This window comes from Nestor notabilis, unplaced genomic scaffold, assembly GCF_000696875.1.
Source record: "Nestor notabilis isolate BGI_N333 unplaced genomic scaffold, ASM69687v1 scaffold13355, whole genome shotgun sequence".
NCBI classification, from domain to species: domain Eukaryota; kingdom Metazoa; phylum Chordata; class Aves; order Psittaciformes; family Psittacidae; genus Nestor; species Nestor notabilis.
Genome location: NW_009929856.1, coordinates 30188 through 45236, shown reverse-complemented (window position 1 = coordinate 45236; position 15049 = coordinate 30188). Strand labels below are relative to the sequence as shown.

Here is a 15049-nt window from a genome sequence, read left to right as displayed (position 1 = left end):
GAAACAACGATGCAAGATGAAATCTGGAATTATTTGATTAGAAATAAGTGTTAGACAAGTACTTTTAAGGGGTACCTGTGAAAGGGGTTTTGACGAAGCGCTCATGTGTAAACTACCTTTATTTTCCTTCTTCCAGTCACTCACGTGCAGCTGCTGTTCACGAGATGGTCCCACGAAATCTACCTCAGGCTTCGCTTCTGCTCATTCATTTGCTGCATCACAGATCTCCCCAGGAGCTCTGCAGACACTCCTGAAAGCCTTTGACCACGTTGTGGCAGCGAGTCAAAGCAGGATGACCTAAGAGTTGGTCCAAGGCATTGATTCAGGAGGCCAAGATAACTCTGCCTTTTCTTTCTCAGTATCACTTCTGAAGGCTACAGACCTGCTCTCACTTCAGAACCATCCAACCGACCTTTCTCTGGTGAAAAGATCGTGACTTTTCTCTCTGGTCCTGGAAATATTAATGGAATACAGTCATGTCTACCCAGGACGAGAGGCAGATAAATACAGAGTATGCTGTATCCTTGCTGGAGCAGTTAAAATTCTTCTATGAACAGCAGTTGCTCACTGACATAGTGTTGATTGTTGAGGGCACTGAATTTCCCTGCCATAAGATGGTTCTCGCAACATGCAGCTCCTATTTCAGGTAAGCATTCCAAGTGGGATCTGTTAATTCTAGGCAATCTGTGATCCCTGGTTTTGAGTGTAAAATTACTTGATTGATACATAATGAATGTGTTAAGAGCTTTAAACATCAGTGTAATAATTAAAATCCTAAATACCATTGTGTGCCTACACCAGAAGAGCATCTTGTTACTTAAGTCTGGATAGGTACTGTAGTTTTTACAGGAGATGGAAGAAAAAGTTATACTTGTGACGGTTCCTTTTCTTTAGGGAGTTAATTAAGTCTGACTAAACAGTAAATTTCTTGCTGTTCATCCTTAATCTAGAAATGTTTAATCTTTTTTTTATTTCCTAACGTAGCTTAATTAAGTCTGACTAAACAGTAAATTTCTTACTGTTCATCCTTAATCTAGAAATGCTTAATCTCTTTTTTATTTCCTAACGTAGGAGAACAAGGGATTATTGAGACTTGGCTATGGGAGCTCCACTGTCAGGTTTATTAGCTGTGGTTTCTTAGCAGAAGCCTCTGCTAAAAGTAGGGATTGCTGCGCATGTTCATGGCTTCCTTTCCTGAATAACCTGGTTTGCTCTGCTCAGCAGAGAAGCCAGAAACTCTTCTATTGCCTGAGGGTCGTTCTTTTTGTGTGAGTCTTTTTTGCCTGTGGGTTTTTTTTCCCTCTGTGTATGTGTAGTTTTGTTTGGTTTGGGTTTTTCCCCTCACTAAGATGCTGTGGCAATTTCTAATTCAGTAGCTCCTGCTCCCCAGGTGTCCTGGGTTTTGTCTTTGGAAAAGTTTTTATTAACAAGATACATTAAGTGCTGCTACTGCTTGCAGACACCTTCATAGTAACTCCTAGAAGATGAGACACTGTGAATGTTCTGCAGTGATTCATCACTTTTTGTGGGCAACACAGTGTGCCTGTCTGGAAGGGATTTTGAAGCTTTAAACTCGTCTTGGTGACATCCAGCCATGTTTTACCTTCCTGATGCAATTCTGACATTTCTTTCCTGTTTCATCAAGGGAAGGTTCTCATTGAGATGGGCTCACTGTGCAGAACACTTCTCAGCTGTTTTCTGTACATTGTCTGCTATCTTGTATATAGAACTCTTTGAGGGTTCATTTATTACTTGCATAGAAGTGTTTGTTGCTGCTGGGTTTTGTGTTAAACCTTTTCATCTCAGCTGAGGCTGGTGCATTTCTTTAGCAGCAAGCATTGTGTGATCACCAAACATTGATTATTGCCGTTGGCCTTGCACAGATGACATAGTTCCAACCAGTCTATAAAATAACAGCCACTGGAAATGCAGCCAGATTCAGTGTTGGTGGCTAATCATAAGGTTGGAAAGCTGTCACGAGTCCACACAGTGTGCTGCATTAGATTGTGCAGTCAGATCTCTTATTCATATGTGTGTGTTTATTATTTATGGTGTGAGGTTTTGGCACTGCTTAAAAGAAGAATCGAGCTTGTGGTTTTGTCATGTTCTATTTTTCTTCTCTACTTTGGTTTACAGAAAGATGCTCAGCTTCCTAAACTTAGCTTTATTATGAAAAATTGATAGCCCTGAAGGAGGCTGTGGGGAGGTGGGGGGAGAGCAGAAAAACATCTCTTGGTGTGATGCAGCCATTGTGTCTGACTGCAGCCAGCTTACCTTCCCTCTCTGTGCTGGAATGCTGCTGTCTCCAACAGCTACCTGTTCCTTTCTACAGAGAGGAGTCTGCTGGCACTTGTACCGTCTTGCTTACCTGCATGGCAAGTTGATGCTCACTTGGCCGCTCAGTGGTCCCTCCTAAGATGCAAGTTGCCCTCAGTTAAGGAGCTTAGAAGACAGATAGGGGTGAGGCACCATCTTTGTACAAGGTGCTGTAGGGTGCACCCACAGTCCCTGCTAGCTTCTCATGCCTGGCTTCCTAAAAAGACCCAAATACATGTAAAGGGCCTTGAGGTGAATCTTCAGTACAACTGTAAAGACCAAACCTGAATTAATATTAAGCTCTTAAAATAAATGTCCCCTATCTTAAGAAAACTAGCAAGTACCTGGTTTACACTATTAGAATCTAGTTAGTTCTTAACTGTGTCACAATTAAAAAGCCAGAATGGGCAATAGGTATATAAAGCATTTTGATGGATAAGAAATACTCCACAGAGTGCTAGTCCTTGCTCTATTTTCTGAGCTAGCTTTTTTCCTCCTACTAGAGGAGCACACTTGTTGATATGACTTAGCTCAGTCCATTACATAAGTCTGCTGTTTCTGTTTCAGAATCTAAAATCTAGCTGTGTGTGTGTTCCAGCAGTGTTTTCTTGGAGGATGTTTCTGCCTTCTCATCATCACCTCACATAGAAAAAGTTTTCATCTCCAGCCTTAAAATTCCCAAATCCTTAGAATTCTGAGTAATGCAGAAGAGTTTGCATAAGTGTAAAATGTTCCTCCAGAAGGCACTGATGGTACTTTCTGCAAGTTCTGTACAAATGCTTTATCTTAAACACTACATGGTAAATACCGAACAGGCACCCAAAAAGACCGTTCCCCTTTCGGATTGAAGCCTTAGAGGTGACTGCTTAAGGTGGCTGTGCTTACTGACTGTTGATCCTTGTCTGAATGTGTGTGTCTGTCCACAGAGCCATGTTCATGAGCGGGCTGAGTGAAAGTAAACAGACACACGTGCACCTGAGGAACGTGGATGCAGCCACCTTACAAATCATCATCACTTACGCGTACACGGGTAACTTGGCAATAAGCGACGGCACCGTAGAGCAGCTGTACGAAACTGCCTGCTTCTTACAGGTAGGAATGTGTGAAGTAACTGCTTCTCATCCCCCAGCTGTGTGCTTGATCTTCTTAAATAGTCTCTTCTGTGCAGCTGCTTCAAAATCCTCTTGTTCACATTTTGCACTTGCTTGCCAGATAGGTGTCCTGTACCCATCCCTCCTTGCTTCACAGTCCCTACGGAGGGTGGAAGTAAACCATTGTGCTTCTAGCAGCGGAGTAGTTCCTCCAAAACACATAACCATCTGATGCGCTTGATCTGTATGAAGCACTTGAGGAAGTCACTGCTGAATTTTTGGGTAAATGTAGCATTCCAGGCCTAAGCTCTGTTCAACACTAAATGCAGGCACTTTATGTGTGTGAAGGAACAGGCTGCACACAGGAATACTGAGTGCTTCTCTTCTGTGTGTTACAGGTAGATGATGTGCTGCAGCGGTGCAGAGAATACTTAATCAAAAAGATTAATGCAGAGAATTGTGTGCGTCTGTTGAGTTTTGCTGATCTCTTCAGCTGCGAGGAGTTAAAGCAAAGTGCTAAAAGAATGGTAGAGCACAAGTTCACTGCTGTGTACCACCAGGAGGCTTTCATGCAACTGTCACACGATCTACTGATAGATATTTTAAGCAGTGACAATTTAAATGTGGAGAAGGAGGAGACAGTGCGTGAAGCCGCTATGTTATGGCTGGAGTACAACACGGAGTCACGATCGCAGTACTTGTCCTCTGTTCTTAGCCAAATCCGCATTGATGCACTTTCAGAAGTGACACAGAGAGCCTGGTTTCAAGGCTTGCCACCTAATGATAAGTCAGTGGTGGTGCAAGGACTCTACAAATCAATGCCCAAGTTCTTCAAGCCCAGGCTCGGTATGACGAAAGAGGAGATGATGATATTCATTGAAGCTGCTGCTGAAAACCCTGGTAGTCTTTATTCTTCTGTCTGTTACAGCCCACAGGCAGAAAAGGTTTACAAACTCTGCAACCCTCCTGCTGACTTGCATAAGGTTGGGACGCTTGTAACTCCTGATAATGACATCTACATAGCAGGCGGGCAGGTTCCTCTCAAAAACACAAAAGCCAATCACAGTAAAAGCAGCAAACTCCAGGCTGCCTTCAGAACTGTCAATTGCTTTTACTGGTTCGATGCACAGCAAAACACTTGGTTCCCAAAGACACCGATGCTCTTTGTTCGCATAAAGCCGTGCCTGGTCTGCTGTGAAGGATACATCTATGCAATCGGAGGAGACAGTGTCGGAGGAGAACTCAACAGGAGAACTGTGGAGAGATACGACACCGAGAAAGACGAGTGGAGCATGGTGAGCCCGTTGCCTTGCGCGTGGCAGTGGAGCACGGCAGTAGCAGTTCACAACTGCATCTACGTCATGGCGTACAACCTGATGTACTGCTACTTCCCCAGGTCGGACGCTTGGGTCGAGATGGCCATGCGCCAAACAAGTAGGTGTTTTGCTTCAGCTGCTGCTTTTGGGGACAAAATATTCTATATTGGAGGACTGCATATTGCCAGCAATTCCGGTATAAGGCTCCCCAGCAGTACTGTAGATGGGTCTTCCGTAACTGTGGAAATCTATGACGTGAATAAGAACGAGTGGAGGATGGCAGCCAACATCCCTGCCAAGCGGTACTCGGACCCCTGCATCAGAGCCGTCGTCATCTCCAATTCTTTATGTGTCTTTATACGAGAAACCCACATGAACGAGAGAGCCAAGTACGCCACCTACCAGTACGACCTGGAGCTTGACCGCTGGTTTCTGAGGCAGCACATATCGGAACGTGTGCTCTGGGACCTGGGGAAGGACTTTCGGTGCACTGTAGGAAAGCTCTATCCATCCTGCCTTGAAGAGTCCCCGTGGAAACCTCCAACCTATCTCTTCTCACCAGATGGAGTCGATGAATTTGAGCTGGATGGGGAGATGGTTACTCTGCCACCTGTATAGCTCCCGGATCAGGCTGAGCAACTGATTTTGTGCTCAGTTATGTTGAAATAAATGGTTGTGAAAGAGCAGGTCTGGAAAATGAAGTGTCAGACCCGGCTTTCCCCAAGATGTATTTTTATGCCCTCCCCTAACACTTGCCGCCATTCAGTATGAATCAGTGAAATAAGCAGATATGCTTCCATAATCTGAAATACTATTATCTGATAATTGAGAAACGTATATGTATATCATAAGCTTAAGCATCTGACTTGTCTAAAGAATTAATTTCTAGTTCTATGAAGTCTCAGTTCAGGAAAATTAGCTTCAGAAAAAAGTAGTTTCTGTTTCTAGGATGATGTCACAACTCTTCTGAAAGTATCTGCCAGTTACATTTGAACTACTTCTGGATATTCTGCTTAAGTGCTAGTTACCTAACTGTCAGTGCAGCCCAACTGCAGGACTGTGCTGCACTTACTTAATACTAATATTCATATTGGTATAGTAATGCCATTAAAAGAAAAAGAAACAAATCCCATGGATCTACCTGTGGTAGGAAGGGTAGATCTTCCATTGTATGGTAACATGCAGGGCACGATGACTGCAGGTTCAGTCAAGCTGTATCGTTAGGTGCATGTATCCTATTTTCACTAACTTATACCTGTCTATTTAGAATACAGGTCTTCCAAGCAGCTGGTAGATTACCAGGTGTGGACTTCAGTTGCTGGGCTTGGAGTAGGACTTGCCAGCCCTCGTAGTGCGGGTCTGCGTGGAGCTTTGATCATGAAATGCCTCCACGCTCTGTGTTCCAGTACCATTGGCTCGTGTATAGTACTTCCTGCTGCTGATGTATTTTTCCATTGTAAAACAAAGATTTAGTGTGGATTAACCAGGTCTTTTATTTTCTGTTAATTTAATAACAAGCATTACTGTAGTGTGATTGTGTATAGATACCCCTTAGCTATCAGGTTTTTTACTCGGGGGAGGGAGGGGAGCAAACTTCAGGAATATCCTGTGCTCTGTGTGCAGGAGAGCAGATGACTAGTGCTGCTCTGGCATTAATCCCAGGAACCACTAGCAGTAGCGGGGTGCCGCCATCTAACATGAACCCAGGTGCTTCATGACAAACCTTACTAGCATGTTCAGCTGCATCATGTTCTGGCACTGTATTTTGAATGACATTAATTTATTAAAAAAGACTGAATCCAACTGGAGTTAAGCGTGCTTTCTGCTTGAAGGACAGCGAGTTGCTATCCATAGAGTAGTTTGTTGAAGGCAGCTGGAAATAGTTGAGCTGTGAAAAGCCTAGAGAGAAGCACAGGAGTTGGCTGTGCTTACTAGTCACTGAAAGGGGAATCCAAGTTGAACTAAGGATTATAGAGAATTGGAATCCCCCGCTCTGATTTTGGTGTATCAGCATTTCTCCAGGCAAGGGAGAAGCCCTGCTCAACTGAAAGCATTGAGCGGGCAGTAAGGAGAGGATGAGGGATCTTTTCTGCAAGCTCAGAGGATGGGAGACCCATTTTCAGTCTTTAATACCAAGAACAAATTCACTGATTCCATCACCCAGCCTGCCACTGGCTTTCCTTTGATTCTGTTCCTTGTTCCATAAGTACAGTACAGCACCTATGTGGATTTACAAAGGTTTAAGGCTTTGACTGGGAAAGGGACTTCAGGCAAGAAACCTGCCTTATATGAAACTCTTCCTAATGCTCTCGGCACTTTGTGCTATTGCAGGGATTTATGGGAGCTAGAATAGTGATGGGTCCAACAGAACAGAAAGAGGCAAGCTGCTGGAAAGCTGTTCGTACTGCTGACATGTAGCCTGGGACCTCCAGTTGCAAGCCCACTTGGAGTGTACAGTAGAGGAAAACCAATGATAGTGCTTTAGAATGGGATTTAGATAATCACATACCTTGGGCAGAACTGAGTGCTGGCCCTAGGAAGGCTGGTCTGAAGGGGCTGCTCCCTCCTGCCCACTGTGTATCATGCTGCAGGAGGCTTCAGGACAAGCCCAAGTGCCTGGAGATGAGCTGTAGCTGGCGAAGGAGCACAGTGGGGTTGCTGTGTGAGAACCTTCAGCTTGAGTTCAAAATCTAATGCATAGTTCCTTACCAAAGGAAGGGGGAAAAAGGGTAAATTGGAATAGGAAATAGGTGACTAAACTGCAGTGGCTGCAGTTGTTGCCTCATGGAACCTGGAAGAGCTGTCCTTAATTTTATCCATTTGGGACTTAAACCACAGCTGGTATACATGACCTCCTGCTAGTCTGCATTTTTAATGTATTATTTCTATACTGTTCTAGCTCTTACCTGCATTTTATATGGTCTAAGATGATGTAGTAGCTTATTGTAAATTAATTTACTATTATTAATACAGTACTTAAACTAGTCAAGCATTGAGCAGTTCTGTAGTGACTCCATTGAAGACATACTAGCTCTTAGCTCAATTGCTTATACAACTAGTTGGCTGCAGTCAGTATTCAACCCCAAAGGAAAACACAGCTGGGAAATGCTATTCTCAAGTCTAAATTCTTTCCTTGCATAACTGGAGAAGGAAACTGTGCAGGCAAACTGCAGTCATGTGCCTGGAGATGGGCACTGGTGCTAGATTGAAAGGCTGCTGCGGGAACGAAGACAAGAGCTGAGAAGCACAGTTCTCATAAATGGAGCAGGTATGATCAAAGCCATCACAGAGTTCTAAACTAGTATCTTACTACAAAGCTTCACCCCTAATACCAGCCTGTTCAACCCAGGCATGGCTTTGAAGTACATTTACATGCAAGTGCCAATGAAAACACTCTCTATGTCCTCATACTTGGCTGTGGGAGCAGAAAACTTGCTGCTTTTCGGTGGAATTCCTTTAAGTTAGTCCTGCAGAGTTTCAGTTTCCCCCCACCTGAAGGACTAAAAAGAACAGGATCACAGGGGTGGTTAATTTGGGGGGGGGAGGGGAGAATAATTTGATAAAACTCTAAAGTTTTGTTTTTTCACATTTCTCATGTCACTTCTCAATGCTTCTGTTCCCTTGCACTAGCACCTGCCCCACTGCAGTACTGTGGAACACGTGTGGACAAGCTATTGTGATACCTGAACTCAGCAGCAGCCTGTGTTTTCCTTCCTCTGTTTCCCATTTACAGCGACCTTAACAGTGTTTGCTTTTTAGATCTGGATTCCTGCATGAAAGCAGCTTTAATTGAGGCAGACTCGCCCTTAAAACCAGTTTCTTTCCACTTCATGCTCAACATTAGCCAGACCCAGTTCTGTTTGGCTCCTCTCCAGAAGTATTTAAAGTCGTCTCCCTCCTACAACACGAGTACAATGCAGGAAGGCAGAGTTCTTACTCACAGAACTCGTAACCTGGAGGAGGAGTACTAGCAGCCTGAGTAAAATGCAGGGATCACTCACAACCAGCAAGACCTGCATCGGTACTGAATTAAACTCCAATGTGGAAGGAAAGGACTAACAGAGAAGGTGAGACAGGCATGAAGGTGAAAGAGTAATAAAAGCATGTACTTTTCTCCCCTTCTGCCCTAAAACACATAGCTCTTCTGGGGCTTGGTCTAACTTGGGACTCCAGGTAGCTTTGTTTCAGCAAAGAAAGGGTTTAAGTGTACACACACCATTCCTGAAGTGCTGAAGTAGGACTGGTCACCTCAAATGTTACATGACTTCATCTCCTGAAACAGTGAACTGTACTGAATACAGACACGCACTCTACTGCATTAATATGCCCCAAAAGCCTGTAAACAAGGCAATAAAAAGGCAGTGATGTAACACAGGCTTTAAGAGTCTATTCAGCTGATGTGCTAAACATCAAGCTACATCTTGACACTGAGGTTTTATTTAGGCACTGCAAGAGCTGTGGCTGCTGACTGACCTCTGAGCACGTGTTCTTCCTGCAGGACACACTCCTCAGCACAGCATTTCACAAGCCAAAATGTATATGCCTGCAATTCATGAAGAGCACCAAAGGTCAGTAGCCACAGGTCATACCAGGCAACACGTTAAGCTCAGTGTTATTTTCTGACTGGCTGTTTTGCCTCAACTTAGGAATTCTCCACAGTGTTTCTGTGTGCATTTCACAACGTCTCTGAATTCAGAGATGAGAGGGACCCACCAAGTTCACTCCTGCAGTGTTTCCCATCTGTTTCATGTAGCATGCAAGTGACGTTGTTCCCCACCTCTACATCTGCCTTCTCTTCAGGTAACTAGGCTTCCTTCAGTCTGAATATTCTTTCTAGAAAGCAGTGTGCCTTTCTTGGTGATCTAGATCAAGACAAGACAAGAAATTTGTGTAGAATTTCCCTGCTGCTATTAAGGCAAACAATAATTATGCTTTCACCAACATGAGCCCATTCAGGCAGGGAAGTAACAAAAAACCTACCTTGTTCTTTACCAGTTGATTTTGGAATAGGATTACAAGAGCAGCAATGTATGATCAGGCAATTCTGAACCTGTATAGAAGGACTCAACAAGACACCTTGATTTCTGAGTTCCACCTGTGTCCAGATGGTGCACACACACAATGTCAAATTAGAGGGAATAAAGTAACCTGCGTCTGGGTCACTACTAAACTAGTTAACTTCTTTTTATGGATCCAAGCACTACTTCTACTGTTTGATAAAGAAAGACCAGAAACATCACAGCACTAAAGCTCTGTGCCTGCTTTTTAAGCCAGTCTCTCCTCTGCTATAGGATTAAAGACAGCACATCTTTAATCACAGTATAATAGTGGAGTGTTTCTGCCTCTCATCGATACTCTCCATGTTGCCTTTTTGAAGGAAAACTAAATACCTGCAAGAAAGTCAAATGACACCATGTGGACAACAGGAAGCAGAGTTCTCTTTCATGTGGTCTGGAACATTTTAACATGTTTTGGGGAATTGCAACCCTTTTCTAGACACAAGCTTCATCTAACTCACATCCCAGTCTTACTGGAGGCAGTTTGAGCCTGCAGCAATTTACCAGATCATTCTCAGCTAGGGACAGGGACAGTAAGAGTAGAAGTTGTCATGTCAAAACAGCTCTGCATGGCAGAGGACTGGATGTGCAGCACTTCATTTACTCAGCCCCCTGGTTTTGACTCGGTGTCACAATCCCCATGAACTATGTGTTATTGTGAAGCTAAATCTCCATCCACATTGTAGTTGTACCCGAAGTTCTTGCTGATGCAGGAGAGCTCTGTGACCTACTGAAGGCTTTAATCAATTCACAATGAGCAGTACCCAGCAGGGGATCAAAAATCACACTCGAGGCTCCTATTGTCCTACATTTGCAAGGAGCAACAGCACAAGCAGTTTAAATGGAAGACAAGCTTCAAAAAGACTGCCAGCCTGAACCAAGCAGCTACCAATACCAAACCCAGACGCCTGCAAGTGTCTTCAGGTGGGATTCAGTTCTTCAAATAACACAGCTTTTTGAGCAGACAGAGCTTTAAACAGGCTGGATGTATTTATTTTTCAAGCAGGACAAGAAAAATCAAATACATTACTTGTATGTTTCATTACCAAACAACAGTTTCTATGTTTAAAAACTGCATTCATGCCTTCACTTTCACCACTAAACACTGCCACCTTAGTTGCTCTGCTTAGTAATAATTGCTATGGAAATCAGAGGCTTGCTTAGGCTGAAGACTAGATTTCATTACAAAAGGTGCTTTAAAACATGTACAAGGTCAAACAAGTGCAAGGTACTAGAACACTGATCTAAACCTGGTAATCACATTGTGATTATCTGAGGGAACCGGTGTCAGATGCGCACAGGGATTAAGGTTATAACATGAAAATGATTGATGGAAAGTGCTGAACCTTTTAGTGAAATGAAATATTAGGTGAACAGTACTTGGTGGTGTGGGTTTGGGGGACTCTGAGAGGTGTGTTACTGTAGTACCTGTGAGTCGGTTCCTGCTGCACATCAGCAGCCAGAAATACCTCTGCAACACACGTCATGGGAGATCTGAAACAACAGCTTCACAGTTGACTCATTAGAGGCACTATCACCAACTGATGTAGGACTCTGTTCCTTGCAGGGCACAAATGGATGTCAGGGCCTTGGAAAGGGCAACTGGCTGCCTAAATCTGTCTAAATACCAATGCTTGCACTGGACATCTGAAAACAGAGAGGAAGAAAGTAACTTGCATTTGCATTGGATTTAACTAAAGAGGTTACAACTGTTAAATGAAGACTACATGTGCTTAGATGAACCTCAGTGGCCACATGCCTCCCTACCGCCTGAAAGTAAGTTCAACATGTGTCAAAGAGGAAACGAACACGTTCATGAAGACCACCTATTATGAATCATATCACTTCATCTCCACCTGCTGCACGCTCTCCATCGCTGTCCGAGTTTAAAACCACAGCCTGACTTGCTAGCAGCATGTTCTTAAAAAGGCTGAAAATGGACACAAGTTTCTCATTCTATCATTTGTAAAGAACAGAAAGTACTCTTAAAGCAGGTTGTGTGTCTGGCTCCACAATGGAGACAGTGGGAAAAAGGCTGCAGAGAAAGACCTGCCTGGTCTTCTTGCCCATGAGAGAAACGCTGTGAAGTATCCTAAGAGTCCTTGTACAAAGCAGCAAGTGGCTGTGCAGCACCTTAGCACTGCAGAGACACCTCATTCTGCCTTTCCTCAGACCAATCTACCAAAGCCAAGCAACAGCCAAAAACCAGGCCAGCTTTCTAATATCATCCCTAATGTCCCTGGGCCAGCGAGGGAGTCTGTGGGAGTGCGGGGAATGCAGGGACATAACAAATTGTATAGCAATAACTAATCTGCTATACAAGTTTGGGGCACAGAATTCTGCAGAAGAACTCAGGTGAGGAGGTGACAAAGACATTGAAAAGGGATCCTTGAAGGTCCCATTTCTATACCTTTCACATGGAAATACCAGTCACTTGCCTGGCTCCTAGAACTCACCATCGTGAGCACCTAAACCTAAATATACCCAGAGTGCCCTAAGCTCTGCAGTTACTTTTGTAAGTGCTTAAATCCTTTATGCATTTTTCTTCAGTCTTCACTACAACATGAAGCCTGAGCACATAAACCCCAGAGAGCAGACTGTGTGTTGGCCCTTTCACAAAAGCAACTGATTATTTTGGAGTGTTTTCTTATCTGCATGCTGAATCAGAAAGCTCCAGACTCATCAGGGCTAAATGCAGCCCTTGTCTTACTTCACCAGAGCTCTTCCTGCCTGTCAAGTATGACGTAGGCTTTGAAAAGATCTAAATGCCTATTACAGAGTTGTGGAATAAAACAGAAAAGAGCATCAGGAGTCTTAGGAGATACACAAATACACACAAGAGACCAGGAGCAATAGTCACAGCAGTTCTATAGATACATTTTACTTGTATGTCAGAAGCAGTACATTAGTAGAGCTTTAGGGGCCTTTTTTGCCCTCCTCAAATGAAACTACTCATACTAGCTGTATACTCACAGGTTTTCCACAGCCGTTCTATCCAGTTAGTCCTGGAAAAAAAAACTAATGAAGGTTTTAAACCAGACCCTGTGTTTTCAAATTGCTGTTTGAAGCAATAAAACCGAAAACTAAGTTGCTGGACAGTGATACAAGTGTGGCTTTTCTGAGGGCTTCTCAAACGCACCTAAAGGAACAAGAACTTCATTTCTTAACACAAATTACATTCAAGCCTTCTGGTTAATCTCTTGTACAGCTGCTGTCTTTTATTTGAGGAACAGAAGAAATGAAATAACCATGCCTTGAAATCTTGGCCCCAGAAAAGAACATGGCAAAATGCTGACAGATACTGACGAGGCAATAAACTAAGAGCCTTTTACTACAGAAAGTTGGAACATCTGATAATGTCATGAAGAAACTGTTAACAGCTCTCATGGGGGGATGCTGGAAGGCATAGAGAGGCACACACAGAGAGGAAGTGCATACAGAAAACACCTCATGCATGTTGCACACGAAATACAGCATTATGCCACATCTTTTCATATCAGCTACGATATTCTTCACACAAGGATATGAGCCGAACCATGTCAGTTCCTCTCTCTAGTGTTCTTTCCTTATGAAGAAGGTAGCAATCCAAACAGAACATTCCCTGAGTTAGCACAGAAAACCGACAAGAGCTGATTTTCATTTGGAAGAGTCTTCATAACTTTACTGGAACAAAAATTAAAGTAAAGCCACGCAGAGTTTGCTACGCGGGTAGTTTGAGGCGGGTTTAGTACGTTGCGTTCATACGTATGTAACTACACTGATGGTGTAATTACAGCATCAAAAAGCAAGATCTCACAAAACTGACTGTGATCCAATCCCCATCTGGGAGAATTGTTTTGTTATCCTTTTCCTGAAGAGATCTTGCCAAATGGAATTCCCTTCACATCCCAGGGTAACAAAGCCGAAACATACGTAAAGTTATGAAGGCTCACTGCATGATGTCAAGAAAATACTGATTTCACAACTGTCACACAGATCTGGGGACAGAGAGAGCTAGAATAATGCAAACTGTACATGGCTACAGAGGATAAAGGGAAAAATAAGCCCCTTAAGACGGCCACAGTCTCACTCTGCACCCTGCTGATTTGAGTTTGCAGGTGAAAAACTTCCACCTGGCTTGGAAGGAACCCTTTGAGGGTTTCCAATGTATACTTCTTGCAGAGATCTTCTTGAGTCCAACCCTAAAGAGGAATCAGTATTTATACTCTGCTTATTTCTAACAAGAATTCACCAACATTTGGCTATTTGGATTGAAAAATATAAGTAGTTTACATAAATATTTTCAACATCCAAGAAAATGTACAAATCTAAAGTCAAACACATTTGGCTTGCCACAAGCCCTGTTTGCTAATGTCTTTATAAAGGCTCAGTTTGAAAGAAAAAGTAGTCATTTTCAATACAACCAGTATATTGGAAATGCCATCCCATTGCATGGAGACACTCACCATTCTTCTATACTTCTAGAGAAGCTGAATAATAACATTCCATGTCTGCTTGCAAGCAACATATACCTTGTTTTGGTCCTGGATAGTCAATCTCCGCTCCTGTGTTTCGGAGCAGTCTTTCTACAGCTCAGAGGAAGGATTGCACCTGAAGTATTCAGCAGCATCGTGGAAAACCATCGTTCAATCCCCGAGGTTTTGGGTTGACTGTGTAAAAGTGGAAAACCAGGATGACACAGCTGATTTCGCACTTGTGAAGGCTCCTCCAACTGACTGGCCTGCATGACGAAACAAAGGTCAGTAGTGTAGTGTTATCGTTATCAAGCCACTACAAAGAAACAGAGAAAAGCCACACAACCAGCCATCCAATTTGGGATTTAAAATCCAAGCCCAGAGTCTGTGTATGAAACTATGCAAAGAACTCGAACGCTGTAGGTCAGCACTAATGGCCTATGTTGCTCTTTGCCCTGGAAGGCTTGCTAGACCTTGGGCTGAAAGGCACTCCTTCCCAGCTTGTACAGCAGCAAAAAGAGTAGAAAGGCTCCAGTGGAATAAAAGAGGAAGTAAACAACTTTTGGCAAACTACTGCAGAACAACTATCAGATTCTTCACTGGGTGAACTCACATTGTATGGCACTGCAAGATGATAATCCCCCTGTGCTAATCCCCCTGCGCTGAGCACTGCTGAGGCTGCACCTCGAATCCTGTGTCAGTTCTGGGCCCCTCACTGCAACAGAGACATTGAGGTGCTGGAGGGGGCCAGAGAAGGGCACCGGAGCTGGAGCAGGGCCTGGAGCACAAGTGTGATGGGGAAGGGCTGAGGGACC

At 43.6% G+C, this 15049-nt stretch overlaps 2 protein-coding genes across 2 annotated transcripts in view; one reads left to right on the top strand and one right to left on the bottom strand.

The window, feature by feature from the left end:
• The first annotated feature begins 476 nt into the window (after positions 1–476).
• KBTBD2 (kelch repeat and BTB (POZ) domain containing 2) lies at positions 477–6526 on the top strand. The gene is made up of 3 exons (XM_010015177.1): positions 477–646; positions 3243–3408; positions 3806–6526. The coding sequence occupies exons 1-3, from the start codon at positions 477–479 to the stop codon at positions 5339–5341; spliced, it is 1872 nt and encodes a 623-aa protein (XP_010013479.1). The 3' UTR covers positions 5342–6526.
• Positions 6527–13949: 7423 nt separating this feature from the next.
• AVL9 (AVL9 homolog (S. cerevisiase)) overlaps positions 13950–15049 on the bottom strand; it is a gene marked incomplete at its 5' end in the record, with an annotated part of 20439 nt that continues 19339 nt past the window's right edge. Inside the window, one exon of the mRNA XM_010015178.1 lies at positions 13950–14500. Coding sequence (XP_010013480.1) covers positions 14406–14500 — 95 coding nt within the window. The remainder of the gene's footprint in view (positions 14501–15049) is intronic.